This window comes from Eschrichtius robustus, chromosome 13 (genome assembly GCF_028021215.1).
Source record: "Eschrichtius robustus isolate mEscRob2 chromosome 13, mEscRob2.pri, whole genome shotgun sequence".
NCBI lineage: Eukaryota > Metazoa > Chordata > Mammalia > Artiodactyla > Eschrichtiidae > Eschrichtius > Eschrichtius robustus.
Window position 1 is genome coordinate 91,584,502 of NC_090836.1, and position 12,661 is coordinate 91,597,162.

General features: G+C 45.2%; 1 protein-coding gene across 2 annotated transcripts in view; it reads left to right on the forward strand.

Moving 5' to 3' along the window:
* The window catches only part of ABTB3 (ankyrin repeat and BTB domain containing 3), a 308,462-nt gene that overhangs the window by 190,921 nt on the left and 104,880 nt on the right, over nt 1-12,661 (forward strand). For both annotated transcript variants that reach the window (XM_068561159.1, XM_068561160.1), the window contains exon 3: nt 6,270-6,474. In XM_068561159.1, coding sequence (XP_068417260.1) covers nt 6,270-6,474 — 205 coding nt within the window. The remainder of the gene's footprint in view (nt 1-6,269; nt 6,475-12,661) is intronic.

Consider the following 12,661-nt stretch of genomic DNA (forward strand, 5'->3'; position numbering starts at 1 on the left):
GCACCACCTGACATACTATATATTTGTTTATTTTCTGTCCACCTCACCAAGCCTATAAACCCCATAAGAGCTCAGACTTTTTTTTAACATCATTGACTGTATCCCCAGTGCCTAGAACAATGTCTGGCACATAGTAGGATGCCATAAATATTTGATGAATGAATGAATGTATGAATGGTAAGTTTCCTGCTGGACCCAGAGTTCAGTCTTCCCTTGTCCATCCCTGTTTCTCCAGCTCTCCTTCTCCTTTAAAAAAAAATCTCCTCTCATTACTTTGTACTGGGCTATACATGGTCTTTCTTTTTTTCAAGGGGAGGAGTTTCAGTGAGGCAAGTTAAACCGCAGTTTATGATGCTGGAGAGTGCCTTGGTTTCCTTATCTTTGCTGTGTGACCTAGGGCAAGTGACATGATCACTCGGATCCCCAGGGATCTGTGAAAAGAGGGTAATCATACCTCCTACCCCAGGGTTGTGTGAGGTTTTGAAAACGTACTATATAGTAAGTGGTCTTTGACCGAGGATGAAGAGCGGGGAAGGAATTGAAGGTGCTGTCACAGCATAGGTTTTGGCAGAAGGAGCCCATGTTGGAATGTGCAGCCCTTTGTCTCAGGGGGATCACACTGGCATGCAGGAAGACGGCTTAGAGGGAGCTACACTGATAGCTTGAGTCTGGCAGGTTAGAGCAGCGTTTCCCAAAGGGTTGCATGGGAGATGATTGTAGGTGATACGCAAAACACGTTCTATTTTTAATTGCTATGAATTTTTCACGGGTACTAGAAAAATATTGGTTTTCCTTTTATGGCACTGATATGAAGTTTCCTTTTAAAATGAATTTATTGTGTGAAAGAATGAGCCAATTTAAAGAAAAATATTAAGTAAATAAATTGTACCTGCGGCACACAGATATGTGAGAATTCATGATGCTGATTCTCAAATGGCTGACATTTGGAAAACCTGGTTATAAGCGGGTTCTCAAGTAGGTTCCTAGAACCAAACTCCAGACACCCAAACTCAGTGCAGCTAGTGACAAGTGGATTTGTTGTTTTGGGTTCATGAAGCTGACAGGTGAAGCAGCAGATAGCACATACATAGAGTGGGATTTAAAATGGAGCTTGTGATTACAGAATCCCCGTGCCAATTCCATCTCCTATGGCCAGCCCTCATCAGAGACATCCTTTCGGCCTCTGATCCAGAGGCTCGGCTGATAACAATGATGATGATGATGATAATGATGTGATGATGATGAAGATAGAAATGATGGTGATGATGATGAAGATGATAATGAAAGTGATGATGATGGTGGTCATGATGATGGAAAAGATGGTGATGATGATGGTGGTCATGATGATGATGTGATGATACAAAGTAAAAGATGGTGCTGAATACTTATTATACACTTAGGATGTGCCAGACCCTATTCCAGGTGCTTTAAGTGATTTATGATTGCTTCATTTCATACTATGAGTTAGGCACTATTATTATCTCCATTTTTCAAATGAAGAAACCAATGCTGGGTACTTTATACATGTTATCAATTTAATCCACACAACAAATTCACAGAGGTCATAATCATCAGCTAGTCAGTGGCAGGTTGGAGACTCAGACTCAGACAGTCTAACTCCAGAGAGCTTGTCCCTAACCACTACACTACACTGCTCCTCCAAGAACAGGACAATGAGTGAGTCATGTCTCTGCCTGTGAAGCTCAGTAGGGGAAGTAGATGTGTGGGCACTTAAAACACGTCTGAATTAAACAAGTAACATGTTAGACTTTATTAGCAGGTGTTGTGTGTACACAGGGGAATGGGAAGTTGATTCTGATCTGTGGCATCCTGGAGGGCTCCAGGGAAGAAGTGGCATTTGATCACAGCCTTGAAGGTCGTCAGTAGCTGAGAGGATGAAGCGGGGGGGGCACTCTAAGATGAGAAAACAACAAGAGCAAAAGCAAAAGCAGGGGACCTGGAAGTGCAGCGTGAGCTGAACGATGCTCTAAGGAGATGGTTAGCCCAATCAAGGCCAAAGCCTTCCCAGGGTCTTGGGGAACTTGAGGGGTGATGCACTGCCCAAAACATGGATCCTCTTCTCATCTCCACTCCATTTTGATTTTTCTTATTTTGAGCTTTTTTATGAGTGCTTTCAAGAAAGACAGAGGGGGACTTCCCTGGTGGTCCAGTGGTTAAGACTTCGCCTTCCAGTGCAGGGGGTGCAGGTTCAATCCCTGGTTGGGGAGCTAAAATCCCACATGCCTCCTGGCCAAAAAAACCAAAACATAAAACAGAAGCAATATTGGAACAGATTAAGTGTACCCCAACCTGACCCCAGATGGAAGGTACAAGAAATTTAAACACCACCTCGGTAAGCTTATTATTCTGATAATACCAAATAGCACATGCCATAATTCGAAATTCAGAAATGACAGAAAAGTTGGAAGGGAATGTCGCCCACAATCCCACGAGGCAGAGAAATCCTTGGTCAACATTTTGCTTTTTTTTTCGTCCTGGTATTTACTCAGAACATATTTTTTAATAACATAATCCTGATCACACTGTATGCAGTTTTGAATTTCACTTTTTTCCCCACTTACCATTTTAACACAAAGCTTTTCATCATTTATTGCCACTCTATGTAAACATTTTTAGTAACTGCATAAGTTTTATCACATACCAGAGTTTATTTAACCACGCTCTGATTTTCAAACATTTGTTTCTTTGTCAAATTTTGGACCCTGTAAATAAGGTTTGGGTGAAAATCCTTGTGCATGAAGATTTTGCTGCATTTTGGATTCTAACATTGGGACAGAGTCCCAGAAATGGAATTACTGAATCAAAGGAAAGGAGCATACATTAACACCTTGGCTACATAATGCCAAATGGCCCCATCATAGACTTGGAGCTGGCCATAGATGCAGCGGGATGTCTCTGAAAGAAGGACTCAGGTCAGTGTAGGGCGATGAGCACAGACATTACAGTCAGACAGACCCGCGTGGGAATCTTATCTCTGCCTTGTGACCTTGAGCCTCAGTTTCCTAATCTGTAAAACAGGATTTCTCAACCTGGGCATTATTGACATTTGGGCTAAATTCTTTCTTGTGGGGACTGATCTGTGCATTGTAAGATGTTTAAGAACATTTCTTCCCTCTACCCGTTAGATGCAGTAACAGCCCCCCGGACATGGCACCAGAAATATCTCCAGATATTGCCAAACATCCCCTGGGAGGCAAAATCACCCTGGTTGCAGATCACTGCTCTAAAGCTAAAATAATATAAACATACCCTATAGAGCCTTGTGAGGATTATAAATAATGCATGTGAGGTGCTTTTTCACAGTGCCTGGTATAGGGTAGGCGCTCAATGAATGGCAGCTGGGACTGTTGTTCATGTAGAGCCATGTTTCTCCACATTTTCCATCTGCAGGTCCCCTGGGGATCTTCCCTGCCCACCTGCCACTAAAAGAGAATTTCCTTCTCTGATTCTTTTTTGAGATTCTTGCATATATTTTCCTGCTGTGGCAAATGGACAGAAGGAGGGTCAGACTCTAGGTTAGGCTTGATAAGAGGCAGAGGGGTGTAGGGAAGCAAACCTTCCCCCCACCCCACCCCACTGCTATCTGTTTAACTCCTGCATCACTGTTCAGATATTAAGCTTAGTGGATTGTACTCTGGTTAGGTCGTCTTGATGAGGCCTTAGGACTCTGGCAACATAGAAGTTTCCTTTCCTCTGACAACTCCTATCAGAAATAGTGGTCACTTGGAATCTTGCCTCAAGAAGGATTTTTAAGGCTGCATCTACACTTAGTGGATAAGGGCTCTGTGATTGACTAAGCATGTCTGCCATGGGCATGGAAGAGAAAGGGGAATATTTGCCATTTCCACCCTCAGCTGAGACCTCATCTCCATAGTCTCACTCCCACAGAGGGGGTGAATGGTCCTCTTTTCAATCTTCTTTTGAGGAAGTGGCCCTTTTCCTCAGATAGGAAATGGGAACCTAGAAGGCAGGTCCTGGGCCTTCAGAGGAGAAACTCCTGCCTCTCACTGAGCCTCACTTTCTTGGGTTTGGATTTTAGGTAAAAAGTGTCATGTTAAAAAGTACAGCTGGGGCTTCCCTGGTGGCGCAGTGGTTGAGAATCTACCTGCCAATGCAGGGGACACGGGTTCGAGCCCTGGTCTGGGAAGATCCCACATGCCGCGGAGCAACTGGGCCCATGAGCCACAACTACTGAGCCTGCGCGTCTGGAGCCTGTGCTCCGCAACAAGAGAGGCCGCGATAGTGAGAGGCCCGCGCATCGCGATGAAAAGTGGCCCCCGCTTGCCGCAACTAGAGAAAGCCCTCGCACAGAAACGAAGACCCAACACAGCCAAAAATTTTTAAAAAATTAAAAAATTAAAAAGTACAGCTGGATGGCAGAGAACTGGTGGACTGTGCAGGCTTGGTTTCAGCTGGGCAATGAAGGACTGGGAATGGGGGCTTTAAACTCCAGTAGGAGTTGATGTTTCAGTCATGAGTCTGAAGGCAGAATTCCTTCCTCTTCAAGGTCCTCTATCTTTTCTCCTAAGGCCTTCCTTCAACTGACTGGATGAGGCCCACCCACGTTATGGAGGGTAATCTGCTTTACTGAAAATCTGCTGATTTAAATGTTGATCCCATGTAAAAAATAGCTTCACAGCAATATATAGTCTAGTGTTTGACCAGCCAACTGGGCACCATAGCCTAGCCCAGTTGCCACATAAAATTCACCATCACAGATATCTTAGAGGAGTGTCTCCCCAAGTGTGCAACACCTCCCACTGTGCATGAGATGATTGCCAGTGGGACAGGGGCAGTGCCTTAAATAACACTGGTCATGGGAGTGACTCTTTTAAATTCTACTTTAATTCTAATTGCTTTCAGAAGAAAGGCTCCACTTGATATGAGCCCCTAGCAACTCTCTCACTTGTTATTTATAACAGTAGAAAGCAGGACCAGAATTCAGCTATAAATTAATTACACTGTTTCCTTTTCATCAAGTTAACTTTCACAATGACCTTCTGTTTATGGCAGGTGATACTGATTTTCCGTTTATGGCAGTGACATAATGTTTCCTTTTTAGATATATGTATTTTAAAAAACAAAAGGAGTCCATTGAAATTAAGTAAATAATGGTATTGGTGGTGTTTAGATACAGCTACACTCATGAAGGTCGCTTACAAGCAATCCAAGTTTGAGAAACACCATCTTAGCCAAGAAAAGTCGAGGCTTCAGGCCCAGCCAGCATCCCACAGGAGGATCTTCCCTCCATGGCCAACCTGGGAGCATGCAGCTTTGGTTTGATTAAGGAGAAGGCTGGTTTCCTTCTGAGAAAGCGTGAGAAAGACCAGAGTGTTCTCAGGGTTTGCCAGTGCTGAGAAAAGTAAAACATGCCCCTCAAGGAGCACAGTTAAGTGCATGGATTCTGGAGCCAGACTGCCGGGGTCACATCCTCCCTCTGCTGCTCATAGCTGTGCACCCCTGAGAAGTTATTTAACCTCTTTGAGCCTCTGTTTCCTCATCTGTAAAATGGGTTTATAAAGGTACCTACTTTATAGGGTATTGTGAGAATCAAATGAATTAGTGCTCAGAATTGTGCTATCGCATAATAAGTGTCATTTAGGACTGAGTCGCTGTTGTTGGGAACGACTGACAAAGAAAAAGAATATTGTGACACAGTGCTCTAAATGCTGTACCCAATAAAGTACATTGTGATATGAGACACAGGGAAGTGGGGGAGATTCCAGGATGGCTTCCTGGAGAAATTAATATATAAGCCGATACCTGGATAATCAGTAGGAGTTAGCCTGGAAAAGAGGACGGAGAGAATGTTCTGGATAGAGGGGATAGTGTATGCCCAGGCTTAAAGGCAAGTGACGGTTCTTGTAACTGCAAAGAAGGCAGTGCTGGTTATAGCAGAGGATGTGACAGAGGGTGTGTCCCAAGGTGAGGGAGGCCGGAAGCAGACACATACAAAGGGCTTTCTGTGCCTTGTTAGAAACAGTGGGTCCCAGAAGGGCAGGACTGGAGTTATCTTAGCAGCCCTCTGTGCTTGAAACAGCACCCCAGACCTGGTAAGCCCTTGACATTCGTGTGGTGAATGAACAAATGCTTTCCTCTCTGCTTGATGTGTGGCCTGGAGGTCTCATGGGACCACTCCCTTTGAATGAGGGAATCTCAGGATGGAAATCTCTGCCGAGATCTCCAGGCACATCTTCTCTGCAAGTCTTGGCTGCCTGAAGGATCTGAAATCTTACTTCTGTCTGCAGGTGACCTGGTGTCCCGAGCAATGCATCACCTGCAGCCCCTCAACGCCAAGCACCATGGCAATGGCACCCCCCTGCACCACAAGCAGGGGGCGCTCTACTGGGAGCCCGAGGCCCTGTACACCCTTTGCTATTTCATGCACTGCCCGCAGATGGAATGGGAAAATCCCAACGTGGAGCCCTCCAAAGTCAACCTCCAGGTGGAAAGGTAAGACTTGTGTTGGCTTTGGATGGCCAAAGAGAGGGGCTCCCTTCTGGCCAACACCACCTTATGGTGAGTTGGTATTGCCTCCAGGGTGGTACAGGAGTGGGGGAGGAGAGGGATGCTGGGGGTCAGAACTGCCCAGTTTCCAGAAACTCACCGGAGGGGTCTAGATGACCTTGAGGGGTTATCAGAGACCTGGGTGGAATCTTTGAAATGGGTTTGCATGGGGCTGGTCCAGTTTGGGATAAAAGTGGCCTGGGTCAGAAGAGAGGGTCTGCAAAGCTGGAGGGATGAGGCCTCTGCAGTGCAAGGGGGCTTCCTTGTGAAGGCAGCTTAGGGGGATACCAGCTCCTTGGGTGGAAGATGTTTTATCTTCATTTCATCCTGTCTGCCCTGGGGATTCCAGGGGGAAACCATAACACTTGCTCAGCCAGAAGTGGGTCTCTCATGTGGGCAGGAGACAGCATAGCAGTTCCCATGAAGCAGAATCCTCATGGCAGAGAAGGAAGGGAGGGCTCCCTGGAAGAGGAAGCTCCCTCTGACCTGGCTTCTGCTGCTCCCCAGCGCCATCCATCCGTCCACTTCCCCATGCCTCAGCCTCCGCACCTGTAAACGAGCAGCTGCACTAAGCGCTTTCCAGGTTGCCTTGTACCTGGAAAATCCCAAGATTTTCTGAGGCTGGTTTCACCCTCTCAGAGGCAAGGCATCCAAACCACCATCAGGAAAGGAGGCTGCCTGGAGGCGTCCCCTCTTCCTCTGGGAACAGGTCCACGGAGATCTGTTCCTAAGGGAACATCTGTTCCTAAGGGAACATCTCCCCCCAGCATCTCACAAATCAGGCCCCTCCTCCTGTGTACACAGGCTTGTTCACTCTAACTACTGCAGTGGTGACGCTGTTTATCGAGTGGTTAAAGAACAGGCTCTGTGATCCGGACTTCTGGGTTCAAATCCAGGCTCTTCCAATTAAAAGCCAGGGTGTCTTGGAAAAGTGCCTTTAGCCTCCCTGTGCCTCAGTTTCTTCATCTACAAAATAGGGGTCCTAAGAATAAATCCTTCATAAGGCTGTTTGAAGATTGAATGCATTGAACAGTGCCCAACATGTAGTAAGTGCTCAATAAATGTTCCCTTTTATTATTGTTGTTGGAGATCTTATCCACAAATAGCTGAACAACTCCCAGTTTGGGCTCAATGCACTTTCCTCTGTTAAATGGTTCCAAGTGGTTTTGAAACGCTCACTGGATGCTCTGTTTCTGCCAGGATGGATCGGGCTTAATTGGGCTCCTAAACCATGTCTCTTGGCTTTCAGTTTAGAGTAGAGGATGCAGGATGAGTGAGACAGAAGTTGACTCTTTTTTTTTTTTTTTAAATCCCAAGTTAGCATCAATATTTCAATCCAGTCTGGAATTAACTTAATCAGAGGATTACTCATGTCTCCCGCCATCCAGGCCAAATCAGTGGGTGCCGTGTGCATATTTTCATGTGCCAAATATGCCCAAAGTGGAGAGGTGGCAACGTGCCCATGGTCCCTGGGCAGAAAACAACCTCAGTCAGACACACCAAGACGTTGCTTTCTATGAGTGTGAATCGTGATGGCTGGGAGGATGGAAACTATTGGCCTTGGCCTTTGGGGTACCTAGTTCTTCAGCCCCCATCCCTACCCCAGCAGCCTGTAGAATAGGGCAGTTTCTCTGACTCACCTACCCCGCCACTCTTCAATTCCCGCCTCTATGCAGATGACACCCCCTCCATCTCCAGCCAGACGTCACCACCTCTGAGCTCCAGAACCTGATCCAGCTCAGCCTTCCAGTTTCCACTGTCAAGTCGCACACTCTCAGGCTGGTTCTTCTCAGGGCGCCTTATTCTTTTCTGCCCAACACAGCAAATGTGTGTGTGTGTGTTTGTTGCCTGTGAGCTTCGTAAGGGCACAGAACACATCTGTTTTGGTTGTCACACCGCACCTAATGCCAAGCTCAACATCTGGTATATATCACAAAGTCAGTAAATATTTGTAGGATGAAAGAAGGGACAAATCCATTGATCTAGCCACCTATGGAACATTTCCATCAGGGGTGCTCACAACCACCTCAAAACTAAAGCCAACATCTTCCCCCCAAACCGACTGTTCCTCCTTTCCCCCCCAAGTCTCTAAGAATGGCATCACCATCAACCTGGTCACCGCGGTCAGAAAACTGGGACTCGCCCCACACTCCTTCCTCTCCTTCCCTCCTTCCTACGGCCAACTGGTCAGTAGGTCTCACTGATGCTACGTCTGTGCCGTCTCCCGCTCCTCTAATCCTTCCTCCCCAGATTGCTGCCTCGCTGCATGGTTCAGGCCCTCGTTTCCTCTTACTGCTATTACTGCATTTGATTTCTAAATGGTCTCCCTGGACGGGAGGCTTAATATTCTCTGACCAGCTCCATCCTCATGGCCACCAGACTGAAACTTCTAAAATATACATCTCATCGTGTGACATACCCCCTGCCCCCAACTCAACACAGTTTCGTGGCTCCCGTTATATTTTCTGTTATGTAGTTTCCATCTTCCCTTTCGGAATCTATTTCAGGATTCAGAGTGTAGTTGAAGTGGCTGTAAGTCTAGGGAGACCATCTAAGGATTCCAAACTTTCTGGGACAAGTTTTAAAGAGGCATGAGCTGCAAGGGGGAGCCGAGCAAAGAGAACATGTCCTAGAATTTGTCAGAGTCAATTATCTCGGTCTTTGCATTCCTCCTTGGCTGAATTTTCAGGGGATGACACAAAACAGAAAGAACTTGTCATTTTTTGAGTTCTGTTCACTTTGGTCCTCTGGAAAGAGTATGGATTTGGGAGTCAGATCGCCCTTTGGCTTTGGATCCCGGCTCTGCTTCTTGTAGTTCTGGGACCTTGAATGAGTCATTTCACCCCTATTGAAACTCTTCTCCTCAACTGTGAAATGAGAACAAAACCAGCCTCTTGGGACCGGTGTAAGCAATGAATTAGATACTGTAGCTAAGACATCCAGTGCCATGCCTGGCACAAGGGGAGCTCCCCTCACCCCCCTCCCCAGAAAAAGGAGCTGATATTATACATCTTCTTTTTCTTTTTCTTTTTTGGCTCTAAAATGTTATTATCGTTGTCCCAAAAGAAGCCTGTGTATGATTCCTTCCAGACGAAAAGCTGTTTCTTCCCGTTCCATGATAGGCTGGGCGTTGATATTTATTAGCGTCTGAAAACACACAGGGAAGGGCTTCAGAGGAGAGGGGACTCTGTTTCCAGCCAAGTGTTTACAGCAGCTTCATACCAAAACTTACAAACAAGACGTTTCCGGTGGGAGGTAGGATTCTAATTTGGAGCTGTTTTTTTTTCTGCCTTTCTGTCTTCTTTTGACCCCCCAAATCAAACAACATTTCCTTGACTCTCTATCTCTGTTCTGGCAAAGTCAAGTAAGGCCATGGTGTTTATATGGTTTTCCATAGACTCTTCAAGAACAGGAGCTGAGTATTATGTGCTTTTTGTCCACGCCGAGCGAAAGGCCTGGAACATATTTGTTGACTGAAATACAGATTGTTTTGTGCCCCAAACCATCTCTGCTTGTCAGAAGAGCCTTTCTTGGCTGGAGTACTTGGAACTAGGCCTCTGTATACCATTTGACTCTTTCATGTGGGCATAGCTTTCCAGTTGCTACATTGGTTTTGGATAGCTTCATTTTTCATTGTGGTGTTTTGAAGAAGCTCAGTACCAGTATAAAATTTCTGTAGTTTAAATTGTTCCAGAACTTTGGCTACTATTTTTTGAGCTTCTGAAATCTTTCAGTCCCTCGGATACTTTATTTAGGAAAAAAAAAAAAAAAAAAAAAAACTCAGATAAATTTTGTACGATTATGATTAGGCTATATTTATTTTCCAAATAGTAATGATAAATGTAAACACCTCAGTTTTGAGGATAGGGGTCATGTGAAGCTACTACTATTTTTTAATAGAATCATCTTAAATCTATGACAAAATTTCCCTGCCCCAAATCATTACTGGAAATACTAGTGATTCCTAGATGTGTTTGGCCATGAATGATTTCAGTAATTTGTCACCATAAAATTAAAAAGAGTAGGATAAATAGGAGTGTTTTGTTGCTTGGAGTAACTGGTAATGCCCGAGAGGAACAGAGATCAGCTTCACCTAGAAGACTAGACAATTAGGTAGTTTTACTCTCCCCGAGTCTCATGGGAAACAAACCAGAATTTACATCTAGGCAGTGGCAGCTTTCGCCCCTTTTGTAAGCAGAGCTGTGTAAACAGATGTGGCAGACATCTGTTTCCCTGTGTCTACCAGGGAAATCTCAACCACAAACATGAGTATCCAATCACCAATAACCAACTATTTGAGGAAAACGAATGGAAGAAACAGAACAGTCTTAACAAATGGAAGAATTTACACTTGAGGAAATAGAGTTAATAAAGCAAACATACCAGATATTAGAAGTTAATGGTACCCAAATACATCTTCTAAGAAACCCTCCCAAAAGATCACCCTAGCACATCAATATGCGACAGGTGATATCCAAATTTTAACATACTCCAACAGACATACCCAGGGTTATGCAAAATTTCCAGCCTTCTAATTATAGCCCTTCCCCATTCTTTCCCATCAAGGAAGGAATGTATATCAGAACACAAGTGAGCAGAGGTATCCTTGATACAAGCAGCACTACTAGTAGGAATGCTTAGTTGCAAGAGTTGAACCTGCTTAGCAGAAAGAAAACCTCTGGGAGGCCCAGTGTAGGCAGAGGGTTAACAAATCCTTTCCCCTCCTGCATGAGAATTTGACGTTGGGTTAATTTTCTAGCTCTGTTCCCCTGGAAACGTGATAAAAATTACAATATCAACTGTGTTACTAAGCAACATTGCTAATGGTCAGAATGACCCTAGGTTGGTACATTAGATCTGGCCTTGTAGTACTATAGATACTTGGTATAAATACCAAGTATCTATAGTGCTTGGTATAGTACTTCCAGAGCTTCGGGCTTCCTTGAATTCACTGATCCTTATAACTGGCAATGTCCCTTGCAGGGACCTTGGAAGCTACTTCTGTGGAGTTGTTACAAGAGATATTGGGGTTCATAAAGCAGGGCAGTTCTCACAACCACCCAATTGGATCTTATCTCCTTGCACCTGAGTGTCACCGGGGCAGAAGATAGCTCTGAGATGGCTGGGTGAATCGTTATAAAGACTCCCAGTAAAAGGAACGTCTGATGTTGTCATGCAGGACAAGTGTGGCCTATGATGGTCCCATGAGTCTACATGTTTAGTAGCGCTTAAGAAGACTTCTGGAGGGCATTGAAGCTAGAGAAGCAGGCTTTGAGCCCACACAACCTGGAGCAGTGCCCAAGTTGCACCCCAGGATTGCTCAGAGCCATAGACACTGGACTTTACACCACTGAGGCTGGATTTTGGCCACTCCCAGCAGGACCTCTGTCACCATTACCCCTGAAAGCTGAATGTCTCTGCTACCACTCTTGTCATGTTCCATCTCTGTCACACCACTTGCTTCTAAATCAGTGGAGCCTGGGTCCCATCCCTGCACCCTAGTAGCAGGGGTGTCTGGAAAGGTGAATTTCTACCTTGTTGAACTATGGAATAATAATATGGGAAATTTTCCAAACGGTAAGGTCATCAGTGGTTCCAAGCACCCAAAAAAGTTGACAAAGGTTCACTACACTCTTCTACTTTACTTTTTTTTAAAATAAATAACACACAAGTGAATCATTTGCACAGTTCAGTACTTTTGACCATTATTAGCCACACAGCTCACAACTGATTGGCTTACACACCACAGTGAATACTCCCCAACATAAAGACTGCTTGGGCTGACACCCTAGGAACCTCAACAGCAAGAAGGAGGAGACAGGAGGACTGTTTTTTCCTGACATCTTAAGCAGCAGTGCAGAACGCCTTTCCCCAGAGGAAGAATGCTACTTTCTCACCTTCTTGAGGGCAGTGGTCACATCTGGCACAAAAGTCCCCTAAAATGTCCACCCACTGCTAGTGGGTCCTGGAGAAATTCATAGTCAATGGATGAATGGGGACAACCCAGAGTGGGAGAACCTGTTTTATATATTAGACCTGTTTTCTGCAGGGCTATGTGTGGGCTTTTGTGGGCTCGCCTGGAATTCCAACCATTATATAAATGGTTCTAATGAAAAACAAATGCATGTTGAAT